Raw genomic sequence first — 15,299 nt, forward strand, 5'->3', positions numbered from 1 at the left:
ATACACATAGAAATACATCTAACAAAAATACAGGGTGGATATGGCCGGGTGTTTGTGCATCCCAACACCAAAACAGATAAGTTAGGAACAGATCTGAGAGTGCTAGTTGTAACTGTTAACTAGTCCAAAGCCAATAACAACTAATAGAAATAGTCATATAATATCTTTGTCTGAATTTTGTATTTTGCATGATAAATTATGATGAAATAAATCATGCATTCTTGATCGAGTTAGTTGGTTGTATTTTAAGGTGTTTTTTTTTTATTGTTTTTCACATGTTAAGAATTCAATTTGTACTTTTACATTTTCAATGAAATTTCTAGAGTGACATGATTTGCCTAGTTGCATATATTTTGTATTATAAACCACTGATTAAAGTTATGCTACTTGTATTAAGCCTTGACGAGAGCTGCTATCTACTTAAAGCTATGGATGTGATCTGAATAACATATTTAGCAATTGTCATAGATAATTTATTCAGAGACTAATAATACCTTTTCATAGTTTCTTAAGTTAAAATAAATAATATTCCATTATGACCCCAATACATCTCATGCAATATAAATTCGCATTGTGGCAACAAGGATTCAGAAACAATGATCACGAGCTTACATTGACCTACTTCCCCTGTTTTTGTAGTTAAGCTACAACATGCCATGTATCATAAAAGAATCGAACTGAGGAATAACTTTAAAGCTATGTATTATATGTATAGTTAAAGATTTTATGAATATGTATTAATCTAGATGTATAAATATATTCAAAGATGCTGTAAGCTTTTTCGTGTTTTAATACGTCCTCAACGGAACTCTAAAATACATATAAAACGTCTTGACATTGAGATTTTATCTTATAAACTGCCTTCGACATTAAGGAAATCATGGAACTTACTGAAAGATAATACAAGTAGTCGAAGATTGTAATTTCGGGGCCTTTCATAGCTGACAATGCGGTATGCTCATTGTTGAAGGCCGTACGGTGACCTATAGTTGTTAATTTCTGTGTCATTTTGGTCTTTTGTGGAGAGTTGTATCATTGGCAATCAAACTACATCTACTTTTTTTTTTAAATATACCTTCCTGTTTTGATTTATGTTTGGTACATTCGCATGTCTGACATCCATCTTTTCCTTTCGGTCCTAACTTATACCCGTCATCACATGACAGCATGCACACTAGTGTTGCCACACACTGGTTATTTGGCTGCTGTGTTGGTTTAGTTTTCCCTGTACTGGAATGACTATGCGATATCATTGCCACGCCCATACCATTTGCTAACAAAGTACAAAATATCTCGTTGTACTAAAGTCCATAAAAACGCATTATATGTTCGCAACTGTTACATTGTAACTACAATCCCATTCCCTTTTCATAAATGTGACCTACCAAATTAGACTATTTACCAAATTTGAAATATCTTGAGCAACACGACGGGTGCCACATGTTGAGCTGTATCTGTTTACCCTTCCGGAGCACCTGAGATCACTTCCAGTTTTTGGTAGATTTTGTGTTGCTCAGTATTATCTTTCTATGTTGTTTCTTGTGTACTATTATTTGTCTGTTTGTTTTTCTAATTTTTAGGTATGGTGTTGTCAGTTTATTTTTCGATTTCTGAGTTTGACTGTTCCTCTGGTATCTTTCGCCCCTGTTTCATATGGTATATAATTACTGACTAGTTTTGGACTATTCTCATGTAGTATGTTTTTGTCATGTTGATACTAGTGGTTATATTGTGAAAAGTGGTTATATTTTCTATTTATACATGTATATTTCATTGACGAAATTAATATTAAAAGGTGCAAATACTATTCTGGATTTATAATTATAAAATATGCATGATTGCTTTGTATCCGTTGAACATAAGCTACATTGTCAACACTAGCCATTACGGCTTATTGAAAAACCTTTATAATAGACTTGTACTAAAATTGTACTAAAGTTAACGATTGCCAATTTGTTCTCAATAAATAATGTCAAATTAAAAAATGCAGCATTTTTATCTAGTCATCTATGGATTGATTTATCAAGATTTCATATCAACCAAATTTTTGGATCCATTGCTATTCCTTTACTTTTTCGAGGTAGCAGTTCATGAAATGTATCTGTATGAGGCTAAACCATGTAATATTGGTGGTACATCCTAAGGTTGGAATTACTTTTGTCGACATTGGAAGTAATAATCAGTTAAGGTATTTACAGGTTCATTGTGTAATGATTTACGGCCAAACAGTGGCGTGTTATAAATGATAAATGTAAGCGTATCATAATTTGTAAATTATTCTTAACTTCATGGGCTTCGGAATTGAGAAATTAAACTATTCTTATACTTGTATGCGATATACGATTTAATCACGCTGGTTCTCGGCTGACTACTACACTTTCTTCATAGAGCTCTGTTTGAAGCGTAATACAAGCGGATTCCAGTTTACGATCTCAATAAAATTAAGAAAACCAAATGGAACTAACCTGGTCCACATGGACACGATTTACATCCGGACTCATCAATAACAAGACAGTAAGAGGGACATATAATATCATCTCTTAAACAGGCAACACGTCCCTTAGAAGATGAAGGTCCATGTAAAAACATGCCAGGAACAGACATGAGTCCATTTCGCATGCCTCCCATTCCTATCCCTGATACCTCTCCCATACCTCCACCAACTCTAGAGTCTAGTGCATCAATGGAGGATGTAAATGGCGTTCGTGATAAGTCATTTCCTTGATTGAAAGGGCTCCCCTGTGCACCATCAGACCCGCCATCGCCGCCACTGACAAATGGGCTCCCCTGTGCACCACCAGATCCGCCACCGCTGCTCCCAAATGTCATTCCAAAACTAGCTGAAATAAAACAATGTGTTTGTTTTTATAAAATAGAGCGATGACTTGAGAATATAGAACAGAAAAAATCACACAGCCAAAATAATCTTTCTCATTGAAGGATGGAAGTATCCATTTCTCCCACAAAACATTTAAAAGACGATACAAATCAACGTATAGAAAAAAACGTTTAATTTTGTTTTTTTAAGGGAAATCATAGGAATTTAGCATTTGACACATTCTAAACATACAACACTATACTTGATTAAATCAAAATTTAAATCAAGCTATTATCGGACAAATAAATGAGCTCATACAAAGGAGGCCTGGGTTGAACCTTGTAATTAGGATAAAGAGACTATGCTATCCGACGTGAAAGGTTTTTTCTAGCGTCACTGATGAGTCTTTTGTAGACAAAACGCGCGTCTGGCGTACTAAATTATAATCCTGGTACCTTTGATAACTATTGAAATTATCTACAAGGCAGTATTCACTTTTTTGTATAACATGTATAATGTATATTTCTAAAATTATCGAAATACTTCCGCAAAATGGTATGTCAATCGGCATTTGCTTTTCAAACCTCTGCAAACCTGTTCGGGGTAATGCATGAACTTTCAAATACAATTGTTGGTTCACTCCAATAAATGAAGATATATGAAAGGGTCATCGTGTAATAAATAAAATAAAAAATATACACATACAAGCGTCATTACAATCACACTTTCTACAGTGTTGCAGACTAACTATACATGCTGGCTTACAATCACTGGGAATGGAGGGACAGTCGTCATCCGATCCCAATACTGAAATATAAAACAAAAATCAGAATAAAATGTCATCAAAGGTTCTAAGCCACATTTTGGATATGCCTGTACCAAATCAAGACCCTGTAAATCAGTGGTTGTCGTTTGTGTATTAATTATTTGTTTTTCGTTCATAACTTTATAAAGGAGTAGGTTCAGTAAGAACCTTTTTGGCCCCAAAATATAGCCGTTTTACTAAATTGTTAAAAAGTAAACCTTTAGTTATTTATTGAACAGTAGAATGCTTCTGCTACATAAATATGGGCTGTTTGTGACAATACAATGCACATATATCCGGTACTAGCACCATTAAGTCATTCTAAATTACTGAAATCCTCATAATTCTAGCATTTTAGTTAAATTTTAGACGGTTTTCGTGTAAAACGAAAGTGGCGCATTCGTGTTAAACCTTAATATTGAAATGTAAGTTGTATTTTATGATAATACAACACATATATAAAGGTTGAGGATGAACACGGATGCGGCCACTTTCATTTTTACCAAAAACCATCTGAAAAGTGATATTTTTCGGCATATTAGGTAGATTTTTCATATTTGAGCTTGAATCGGATCGTTTTTAATGACTAAATCTGTTAAAATCTTTCACATAAACTAATTAATTCAAATAAAATAGATACTTAAGTGTTTAAAAAGTGGTCAAAATCTTTCGTCAGATGAACCTGAAATTTGAGGCCAAAATCGGTCCTTACCGGACCTACTCCTTTGCCGTTAATTTTCTAGTTTGAATTGTTATTGTCATTTTGGGGTCTTATACAGCTTACTATGTGGAATGGACTTTGTTCAATGTTGAAAACCAGACAGTATTCTATAATTGGTAATTTCTCTGTGTCATTTGGTCTCTTGTTGGGAGTTGTTTCATTGACAATCAATATTTATCATTTCGGTCACAAGTTTCTAACTTCGTCTACATAAGAATCATCAGTGCTAGTCAATATATATATTTTTTGGATTTTTTTTTTGTGATTTTAACGCCGCTTTGAAGCACTGCTTTTGGACTATTTCGTGGCGACTAGTTTTTGTTGGTTGAGGAAGCCGGATTGCCCGGAGAAAACTATCGACTTTTGATAGGAAACTGATTATCCTAGGAAACTATGATTTATGTCGAGTGCACCCGCTTGAGCGGTGTTCGAACTCATAATTTCAGTGTTAGATGGCTAGTTATTACAGTAGTCACATGGTAAAAAAAATGCAGTTGGAAGGCAAAATCAATAATAAATTGGGTCATTTATTTCTTAACGTGTCTACGTTTTTTTTGTATATCCCTAGCTTTCAAATGCTTGGATTTAAGCGTTCCATGCTTAAGAAAGTGAATACAGAAGACTACTCAGATATGTATATAGAGACATCCCAGAGTTCTAGGGATTATTTCAATGTAATGAGCATTGAAAAACAAAATCACAAAATGTGTACCAAATTTTACTTTTAAAAGACAATTGTGTTTGAGGTAGAAAAAATCTCATTCACTTATTATTTATGTCTAGTTATATTCTTCCTGCATGTATGAAGAAATATTTCTTTGATAGCTCTGAACGGAGTTGGTCTTTTCTGCAGAAAGTTTTGCTAAGAAAGTGTATTTTTATTTTTAATGGCTATTTGTTTGATTATTGATAACTCTCGAAGTCACTTTGAACAATGAAAACGGATCTTTTTACAATATAACAATTATTTTGCGGGTCAAACTTGAATCCATTCTGACATTCTGACATTCTGTAGCCCTTTTCACAAAAAATCTTAAGTGTAAAATTAATCTTACGATAAAAATATTTAGTTGAATTGTTAAGGAAAATTTTAGACTTACGATAAATTTTACACTGAAGATTTTTTGTGAAAAGGGCGACTGAAGCGTAAAATGGCGTTGGATTTAAACAGTCATTTCTGTTCATGACGCTACATATTCTTACCTTTTCGCTCGTTAAGGGTTACGATCATATAATGTACTTACCTGTTAATAGAAAAAAACACAAACAGTAAATATCTGCCACAGTACCATATCTCCACATACTTCAATTGTTCAAGGCTCAAACAAATACAATCGTGATACTAGAAACTTTCAAGTTCAGAACGAAGTCTCTATTTCCTGTTTTTCAATATTATTTCACACAATTTAAATTCAATGTCTTAATCTTTCAAATTATAAAAAAAATGTTTGGCTTAAAAATGTGTCCGTTTGTCGACTTATCGTTGGAGGTAACTCCGTATCTTGAAGTGATCTAATACCTATTTCACACAATAATAACGCTATCTAATGTAACACCGAAGCACCTGTCGGTCCTGACTCTAACGTGTCTAATACATTTTATCTATTCTATCTACAAGCAAAATAAATAATTTGATGTTGTCAGCCTTTTGTAAAAACAAAATGCTCAGATGATTGTTTGATTACATGATTAAAAAACAAACACACAAATAGTGCGTATTCTTATAGCAATCACAGGTTTGGTGTTAACTTGGTCGCATTCATAGAATGGAAGACACTGTTACAGTCAATAAAAACATATAAATGTAAGAAAAACTGTATGTTAATATAGCAAGATGCGGGAATTTCAAGGACTGAATTTTCGGCTCACCATTGACACTATTTGCGAGTATGGTCTTGAGGAAAGGATAATAGTCCGTCTGAAAGGGACGATAAACGGCTGACCCATGATAAGAAAGAGCCTAATCTCTTGCACGCAAAAGACACCCTTGAAGATTTCGAAAAAGAGCAGGCAAATACCATTATAAGGCTGCACTCGCACCCGCAAAAGTGGAAAGGAATTAATAAAAGTTTCAATAACTTCTTTCCCAATCCAATATAGATAAATTAAGACGTAACATATGAATAAATGAAGCAGTAATATGTCTTTGTTATGAATATGCATATATTGCAATTTAAATTGGATTTCTTGAGAGACCGATAGATCACGTTTACTTTGACTGAAGTCCAACTACTATATCAATGCATATATTATCTAAGTAATTAACATAACTTTCGAAATGTTTTATTATGATCAACAGAATCATATCATAGTTTATCATCACTTTGTAAATTTTACGGACGCCATCACGAGTTGGTTGACCGTTATGGAATATCCGTTTCACAGATGATATCGGATATGTTCCTTATGTCGTAACTACAATCCCGTTCCCTTTTCACGAATGTGACCTACCAAATTAGACTATTTACCCCTATTTGTGACATTTTTACCTATTTTTGTTGTTGTTGTTTTGTTCACACATCGTTGTCAATATAATGGAATTTGATGCGACTGTCATAGAAGTGAGAGGTTTAGCTAGCTTTAAAATCAGGTTCAATCCACCATTTTCTACATAATAAAAGATCTGTACCAAGTCAGGAATATGACAGTTGTTGTCCATTTGTTTGATGTGTTTGAACTTTTGATTTTGATTTCAGTTTTTTTGTGATTTTACTTTTTGGTATAGGAAGATGTGGTATGAGTGGCAATGAGACAACTCTCCATCCAAGTAACAATTTATAAAAGTAATTTAGTATAGGTCATAGTACGACCTTTAACACGGAGCTTTGGCTCACACCGAACAGGAAGCTATAAGAAGCCCTCAAAATTACTAGCTTAAAACCCGTCAAACGAGAAAACCAAGGGTCTAATTTATATAAAAAAACGAACAACGAGAAACACTTATGAACCATATAAACAGACGAAAACCACTGAAAATCAGATTCCTGATTTAGGACAGGTGGTGTACATATGTCTGTTTGCTTGCAGCAGTTTCACATGTTTAATGTAATTATATTACTACACTGATAATTCTAAACCATTTCAAATCGATTTAACTGAGAGCTGGATATCCCGTTTTATTATCGTTTGGGGTTTTTTTTTTTGTTGATATCCTACATGTTTCTTCTTATAAAAAAAAAAATGTGATATGATTGCCAATGAGACAACTCTTTTGTCAATGGATTGGAGATTTCAGGGGGATATCAATTGCTATATTTGATTGAAATTTAATAACGTGAATTGATCTTCATTGTAAGCAATTCCAAAATTGGTGACTATTTTGAAATCATCTATCCCATCAAACTAGAAATAACGGAAACACCATATATAGTTAAGTCTGCATCATATCTTGTGAACATTTCATTTATAGGAAGCCATTAAACCAAGCGTTCCAAATGGTGAAGCTGAAATGATCCCTTCGTAAATTGTACGGAAGCCATCACAAGTTGGTTAACTGTTATAGACGATCCGTTTTACAGATGATAGCGGATATGTTCCTTATGTCGTTACTACAATCCCGTTTCCTTTTATGTTAGTACTTGAATCTAACACAGTGTATGTTTCATGTGTTTGTCTTTGATTTTATTACCATGCTGAATTTACAGCACCTTAGAGTAATTTTTATTTTTATATAGGGCGCTCTATAAATTTTCATTATTATTATTATTATTATTATTATTATTATTATTATTATTATTATTATTATTATTATTATTATTATTATTATTATTATTATTATTATTATTATTATTATTATTATTATTATTATTATATGCTAGCTCTAAGTTTTTCGCTTTTCTTTATAATTTATCTCCCACTTCTTAAGTTTTGTTTACTGGAGTTTCAATCTAATTGACATATACAACATAGCTCCTTTCATTTATTTTTAATTTTAGTTCATAAAAATATATCGGAGTTTAGTCTGACGTCCATTCTCACTGAACTAGTACACTTTTGTGTTTAAGGGCCAGCTGAAGCATGACTCCGGGTGTGGAATTTTCCGATGTGGTGAAGACCTATGTGTGGCTTCGTCTGTTTTACTGCTCTCTGACGGTTTGTTGTCCCTTTGACACATTCCTCATTTCCATTTTTAATTTTATGAATCTCAATACTAAAATTTGAATGAGCTCAGGTGAATTTTAAACAACATATATAAAACTAGATGTGTCAAAGCGACACGAATGGCCCCGTCCCAAAAAATAGAAAAATCTGCAATTTCAATATAAACACATGTGGACACAAACATAATGGTAGTCTAACATATCAAAAATCAGCTCAAAATCTGTAAGGGAATAGAGTAAAAGTCCGTATAACTGTGATTTTAAATAATTTATAAAAGTCCAGAGCCCGTAATGTCAGCGAAAATTAGCGGAGCGGAACGTACCTTAAGCTTGACCAATAACTCATCATGGTTAACTCACATACAAAAAATAAGGCCAATACCTGAAGGCGTTTAGAAAAAAATTCCGTATAACTGTGATTTTCAACAATTTCTCAAAGTCTAATGCCTGTAATGTCGGCAAAAGTTAGTGTAGCAGAATGAAACTTTAACTTGATCTATAACTCATCATGGTTAACTTACATACTAAAAATCAGACCCATATCTGGAGGCGTTTAAAAAAAAGTCTGTATAACTGTGATTTTCAACAATTTCTCAAAGTCCAAAGCCCGTAATTTCGGCAAAAAATAGTGGAGCAGAACGAAACTTAAACTTGATCTGTAACTTATCATGGTTAACTCACATACTAAAAATCAGCCAAATATATGAAGGCACTTAGAAAAAAAACTCGTATAATGGTTTGTTGCGGAATGACGGAATTACGGAATTTCGGAATGACGGACAAGGGTAAAACTATATGGCACCGACAACTTCGTTGCGGGGCCATAAAAAAACAACGTCAAACACGCTTACAGAGACAGATTTCGTAAAAGGAACAATGCAATTGGTGCTACATATAAAGTATTGATATCTTTATTGTCATAAAATCTATATAGTTGACTATAATTGTTAACACCAAATTAATTTGAATTTTGGTGGATGGTTGTTTTATTGGCCATACGACATCTCCTCATTAAATCTTATAATTTGGAATAACATTGTATATTGAATGATAAGTTCTCTGAGGTGAAATTGAAAAAAAAGCAACCAAAAAAGTAATGACAATGATATTGGATACATGCTTAGTTTCCGTGTCATTTCTTTACAGCGAATAAATTAGTGCATATAGTTGGCTACAATAGTTCATTACACCTCACAACAACTAACGACATGTTTTTCTCCAATTCAAGTGTATACTTCTTCCGTTGGTTTTTGTTTAGATTTTAATCCATTGTAGTAAGATTACATCAATGGACTAATATAAATCAAAATGTAATACTGAATACAATACCCTTTGTTCATATTGTTTACATGTACTATAAATATGCATAGCTGTACACGAAACGACTATAGATCATAATGAATTAAATCGTGATAATATTTTATCTGTCATGTGTTTTTTTTTAACTGGTAAAAGTCACAATGACGGTATAATTTTCTTCTCAGACAATTGTTAATTCTTTATAAAAAAAATCCAAAAGACTACTTGTAATACACCACACTGCACAAAAAAACCATGTTCAAACTACAATGATTTATTTCAGCCAATAGAAAAATTAATGTTCTTACGGAACAGCAGGAAGACAATGATTTATTTCAGCCAATCGGAAGTGTTCATAACGAGCCTTTACAGTAAGAATATGATGTATTATTCATACAGTACTGGTAGTTGTTGAAGTCAAATTAAATATCGTTTCACGGAAATAATGCCATATATTATATACAATGTCAGCAGGTATAATTCTAAGTAATTACATCAGATGTATGTTTCATTATAATACGTTATTCTGATTGGCTAACTGCACATCCCGTGTTATTCCTTAAGCAATTGCATTACCCAATAAAACTTTTCATTCGGGATAACACGAGGACCCACAATAAAGTGCACAGGGGAATTAAAGAAACAAATATAAAATTCGTGTTTTCGTGATCCCATCTTAAAAAATATAATTATAAGTATTGAATGCTTCTTTTTGTAACTCCATTGGGTCATAAAAGCGTTGACCCTGCGCACATTTTTACAATGAAGCGCTTCATACAAAATGTACTCCGGTCAACGCTTTACACCCATATAAAGTTACAAAAAGTAGCATTCAATTCTTTAATGCAAATCTTGATGAATGTTTTTGAATATGTTATTTCAAACAATACCTTCTGTTGGGTCTAAGTAGTTGTTTATACAGAGGTCAAAGAGAAACTAAACACGATACATATTCTTCAATGAACTTAATCTTTAGTAACAACCGATCCTTTTTCTGGTTTAAAAAAAAAGACGAAAGATAAAGATAAAAAAGCCTTAATATTAAACAAAAACAATTGGTCTTGAATATCAGGGCGTACAAAAAACGAAACTACATGCAACTGCAATATATTCACTATGATAAATTCTTCTGTTAAAGAAAATCACACAGGAGCAAATTGTCTGTAGAATAATTAATAAAATATTTTTTTCCAGTCTTTTTTTTGCAAGAAGACAAATATTTTAACATTTATCATGTTTATGCTATGCTGTCCAATAATAAAAAAAATAATAATCCAACGTTTTTTTGTTGTTAAAAAAAAGAAATCAAAATAATGTTAAATTGTAAAACAAAATTACACACAAGGTCCGAGGAATATTCAAAAAAAGGGAATTTAATAACAGTCGTATTGCACGCCTAGCTAGATATATAGACAATAGTTGTTAAGTATCTTTAAATATCAGCTGTATTTGTACGAGGCTAGGAAACAAGGTGTATGTGAGCTTTTAGCGAGCTATTACACCTGTTTCGAGCCGAGTACAAATATAGCTGATATTTAAAGACACTAAACAGTTATTGTCTTTATCCTGCAATTAATTCTGTATCTTATTTGTGTCTTGAAAAACACAAAAACACATGTTTTGCATTTATTTGAAATCCCTTGAGGCCCGTGTAGTAATACGATACACTAATCCCACATTCAGCTGAAGACGGGTTCGCAAAAAAAAAGAATCTCGAATGGTCAGCAATAATACATCGCTCAAGGTGAATTACTATCTATTTTGATATAACAACTAATTTCAACAGTAAAAACAAATAACAAAACATTTTTACACAATCTTGATCAATCATACACATTCAAAGTTTTGAAATCGATAGTTGTCATCGTAGAAAAGACTGCTGGTCATGTGTGTATGCTTTGAAAACAAACAGAACGTATCAAAGTAATCGTTAATTTGCGGCAATTGATATGTCGTTGTAATGCGACTGCAATACACATTCTGAGGTCACGCAGGTTCATACATACTCAGTCCGGTAGTGGGCGGAGCTTTAAAGCGATATCTGTATAGTATACAGATACAGCATAGCGATATCTGTAGGGCTGTATCTGTATAGTAGAACACACAATTGCAGAGTAAAAAAGAATATTCGTTTAAATTAATAATATTAGATGTCAATTTTGAAGATCATTTATTGTAACACAAGAAACTGTTATAGATATAAACATAGGCAAAATCTTCTTGACATTATTCTGTTTTTTAAGTAAGTATAATTTGAGAGACAATCGTATATTGTAAACACGGAATAATTAAAAAGATATATTGATATTCGCTGAAACCGTTTAAAGTCTATAGAAGAGGCGAAAGATACCAGAGGGACAATCACACGCATAGATTGAAAATAAACTGACAACGCCATGGCCTATAAAAAAAACAAACAGACAAATAAAAGTACAAAAGACATACCACAGAAAACTAAAGACTAAACAACACGAACCCCAAAAAAAACAGGGGGTGATCTCAGTTTCTCCGGATGGTAAAAAGATCGTGTTCTACATGTTGTACCCGTCGTGTTACTTATGTTATTATAAACCCGGTAAATAGTCGGAAGGTCATATTCGTGAAAAAGCAGGGTATCGTAGTTACGACAAAAGGAACATAACCGATATCATATGTGAAACGGTTAACCAACTCGTGATGGCGTCCGTAAACTTTTTGATTTTAACTTTACCATTTGGAATTCATGGTTTTATAGCTTCCTTGTAAGCAGCAACCGTCAGGAAATCATAATAGGAAATACAAGCCCGGGAATATCGTATCAATTGGGATATATATATACTCCGTATGCAGCCAGGCATTGCTTGAATGTTGCTACATAGAAATTGAAAGTTCAAAATTGGGAAGCTGAAATCATATCTTGTGTCGTACAGTTTTGTTTTCAACCGACCCTCATTGTCAATTTTTAGATGCAAGTCAACATATGAGACGTACATAACTGTATCTGTAGTATCCTTTATCTCTAGTTCGATAGGATAGAATCGTTCAACATAGTCACAAAATTTTGTATTATTTAGTGAGAGAACATCATCTACATTTATATAGAGGAACGTAAAGTTTAGGAATACTGCTAACTTTAAAGTTCCTGTATGAAGTCAGCCTCATATAATAATAAACATGATAAAGAAACAAGTCAGCAAGAAGAGGGGCACACTTAGTTCCTATTGGAATTCCGACAAGTTGTTGAAAAACACGTCCTCCAAACGTAACAAATAGTACCAGTAAATCTTATTCATAGATCATTAGAGAATTTTTAAATTTAGAATTCATGCTCCACAAACAAATATTAAAACACAACCGATTACTTTTAATTTTATAATTATTTTAGTATAATTGCGTAATAAAATTACTACATTGACAATCATCTTCACAGGTTATCATCTTGTGAATGTTTGAAGGTTACATCAGCTGCATCTGCAAAAAAGACAAAATAATCAAACAAGATTAACAAATACTGCATATATACGGGCGAATTGATAGAGGTTTCCAATAAAATAAAACAAAATACTGATCTGTCTTGATTCATATACATGTATTTGGGCGAAATGGATAGAGGTTTCCCACAATAAAATTGAACGTTTTAAACAAATTTCCTGAACATACAATTTTCCTGTACGAATTTGAAGCTTTGTTTTGTAAACAAATATAACTTTTTGTTTGCAGTTTATAAATTGATTCTGTAATAAAATATAATTTGATAAATAACATAAGACGTTGAACGTTGATTTGTGTGGGTTTTTTTTATTTGTACATCAAAAAGGGATGCATATAATATTTAAAATTTGATATACTGCTTGTTAAATTTGCTTAATTGGACATTTGACTAATTGCACCGGGTTGGGATTCACCTGAGAGGTGATCCATGCAATTTTACAAAATTTTTATTTGGTCTTACTTACTGATAGTTTCCTTTCTCAGAACAATAAAGTTATATGACAAATTATCGCTAGAGAACTTAGGGCGCTAATGTCCGTTGTCAATGAAATAAACAACGTCGTCATAGGTAAAAAAGTGATAAGCAAAATACCATTGGTCTGTTTGAAATTAAATTCGGATTTCTGTATAAGTAACTAATTGATAATCAAAATAATTATCATGAATGCGTGAAATCATCAACTTCCGGTATCACTGTTTTGACTTTTGATTTCATCTGTACCTTTTCTGTTTTTGTCTTTTTTGTGTTTCCCGTTTTTATATTTTAGAAATTTCAAAATCTCCTCTCACCAATATGTGTTAAAACAATATAAGGATGAATACTTACAAGTACTAACTGCAGATAGCATCACAATATGCATCAGTCCAGTCTACAAAGTTTTTATGATAAAGAAGAATATTACATGTATAATGCGATAGAGAGGGAGACAGGTACCTTACCTAAATTAAGAATAGGGTAAAATTCGAATACCTACCCAATACGTTCAACAGTATTATCATATCGCCATAAACAAAATTATAAAGAACGTGCTAAAACAGTTTTGTATAACTTTAGTTAAGGGCCGCTTATGTCTTAAGTATAATCATGTCTTGAGTGAAGTTACAGATATTTTTTAAATTAAACCCGTTATAGTTATATCCTTTCAATTATAAATGAAAATAGCACTTGGCACATTTGTAACTGTCGAGGCATGAATATTTCTAGCTCAATCATCAAATTGAAATGGTGTATATTTACTTTTTATGCGAGGATCTATCAGAGCAGACGGAATCGCAAACAGGTATAAACTCACTGTATGTTGTATCTATGAAAAAGCAGTCTACCTGGACAATGTGTCTTTTTTCTCATTGTTAGAACGTCTTTGTTTGGTGAGTCACTTGGGACTTTTGATGTGGGGAAGGGGTTTGGTGACAATAGTGTTGGTTGTTCCAGTTATCCTTTCGTGTATTACCTAATATTATACATAAGACCAGATACTGTTTGGGTATATACCGTTCTAATCATCATAATCATGCAAAGAGAATGTATGATATTTGATGAATTATATTCATTCGATATTGATACTTAAATATCTACGCGTGAATTGGAATGATTTTGCAACTCTTAGGTGGTGTTATGTCAATCAGTTGAGAATTTAAATGTAATAATCGATGCTGAAATGATATTGTTTAAAAATATGCAAATTGTTACTTGATATTGAATTTCGTTAAATTACTTTAATGCTGTAACTGTTAGTTGATAAATTTTACAGAAATGATACAACTGATATTTGATCAACCTTACTGAAAAGATACAGCTGATATATATTTTTATAAGCCTTGCTAACACTGATATTTGATAAACAAAACTTATAACTTAAATACTCACAACATTCATAGTCCACAAACAAATTCTCACTCCCGCCACAATTAGTTGTTCCGAATGTTGAAGAGTTAACCGTTATTGCACACGTTTCCTTCCTATTGCACACGTTTGTCAACGTCTCTGTGACATATTTACCACAGTTTGGAAACCCACTGAGGCGAGTTCCTGACATACAAGCCAGATTACCATAGATGGCTGCTGACACCATGATTTCTTCATCA

At 32.6% G+C, this 15,299-nt stretch overlaps 1 protein-coding gene across 1 annotated transcript in view; it reads right to left on the reverse strand.

The window, feature by feature from the left end:
- The window catches only part of LOC143052823 (uncharacterized), a 28,781-nt gene extending 22,935 nt beyond the window's left edge, over nucleotides 1-5,846 (reverse strand). The window contains exons 1-4 of the mRNA XM_076225930.1: nucleotides 5,589-5,846; nucleotides 3,524-3,625; nucleotides 2,466-2,840; nucleotides 1,076-1,273 (exon numbers count right to left, since the gene is read on the reverse strand). Coding sequence (XP_076082045.1) covers nucleotides 1,076-1,273; nucleotides 2,466-2,840; nucleotides 3,524-3,625; nucleotides 5,589-5,646 — 733 coding nt within the window. The 5' untranslated portion in view covers nucleotides 5,647-5,846. The remainder of the gene's footprint in view (nucleotides 1-1,075; nucleotides 1,274-2,465; nucleotides 2,841-3,523; nucleotides 3,626-5,588) is intronic.
- Between the last annotated feature and the right edge of the window lie 9,453 nt (nucleotides 5,847-15,299).

Source organism: Mytilus galloprovincialis, chromosome 11, assembly GCF_965363235.1.
Source record: "Mytilus galloprovincialis chromosome 11, xbMytGall1.hap1.1, whole genome shotgun sequence".
Classification (NCBI taxonomy): domain Eukaryota; kingdom Metazoa; phylum Mollusca; class Bivalvia; order Mytilida; family Mytilidae; genus Mytilus; species Mytilus galloprovincialis.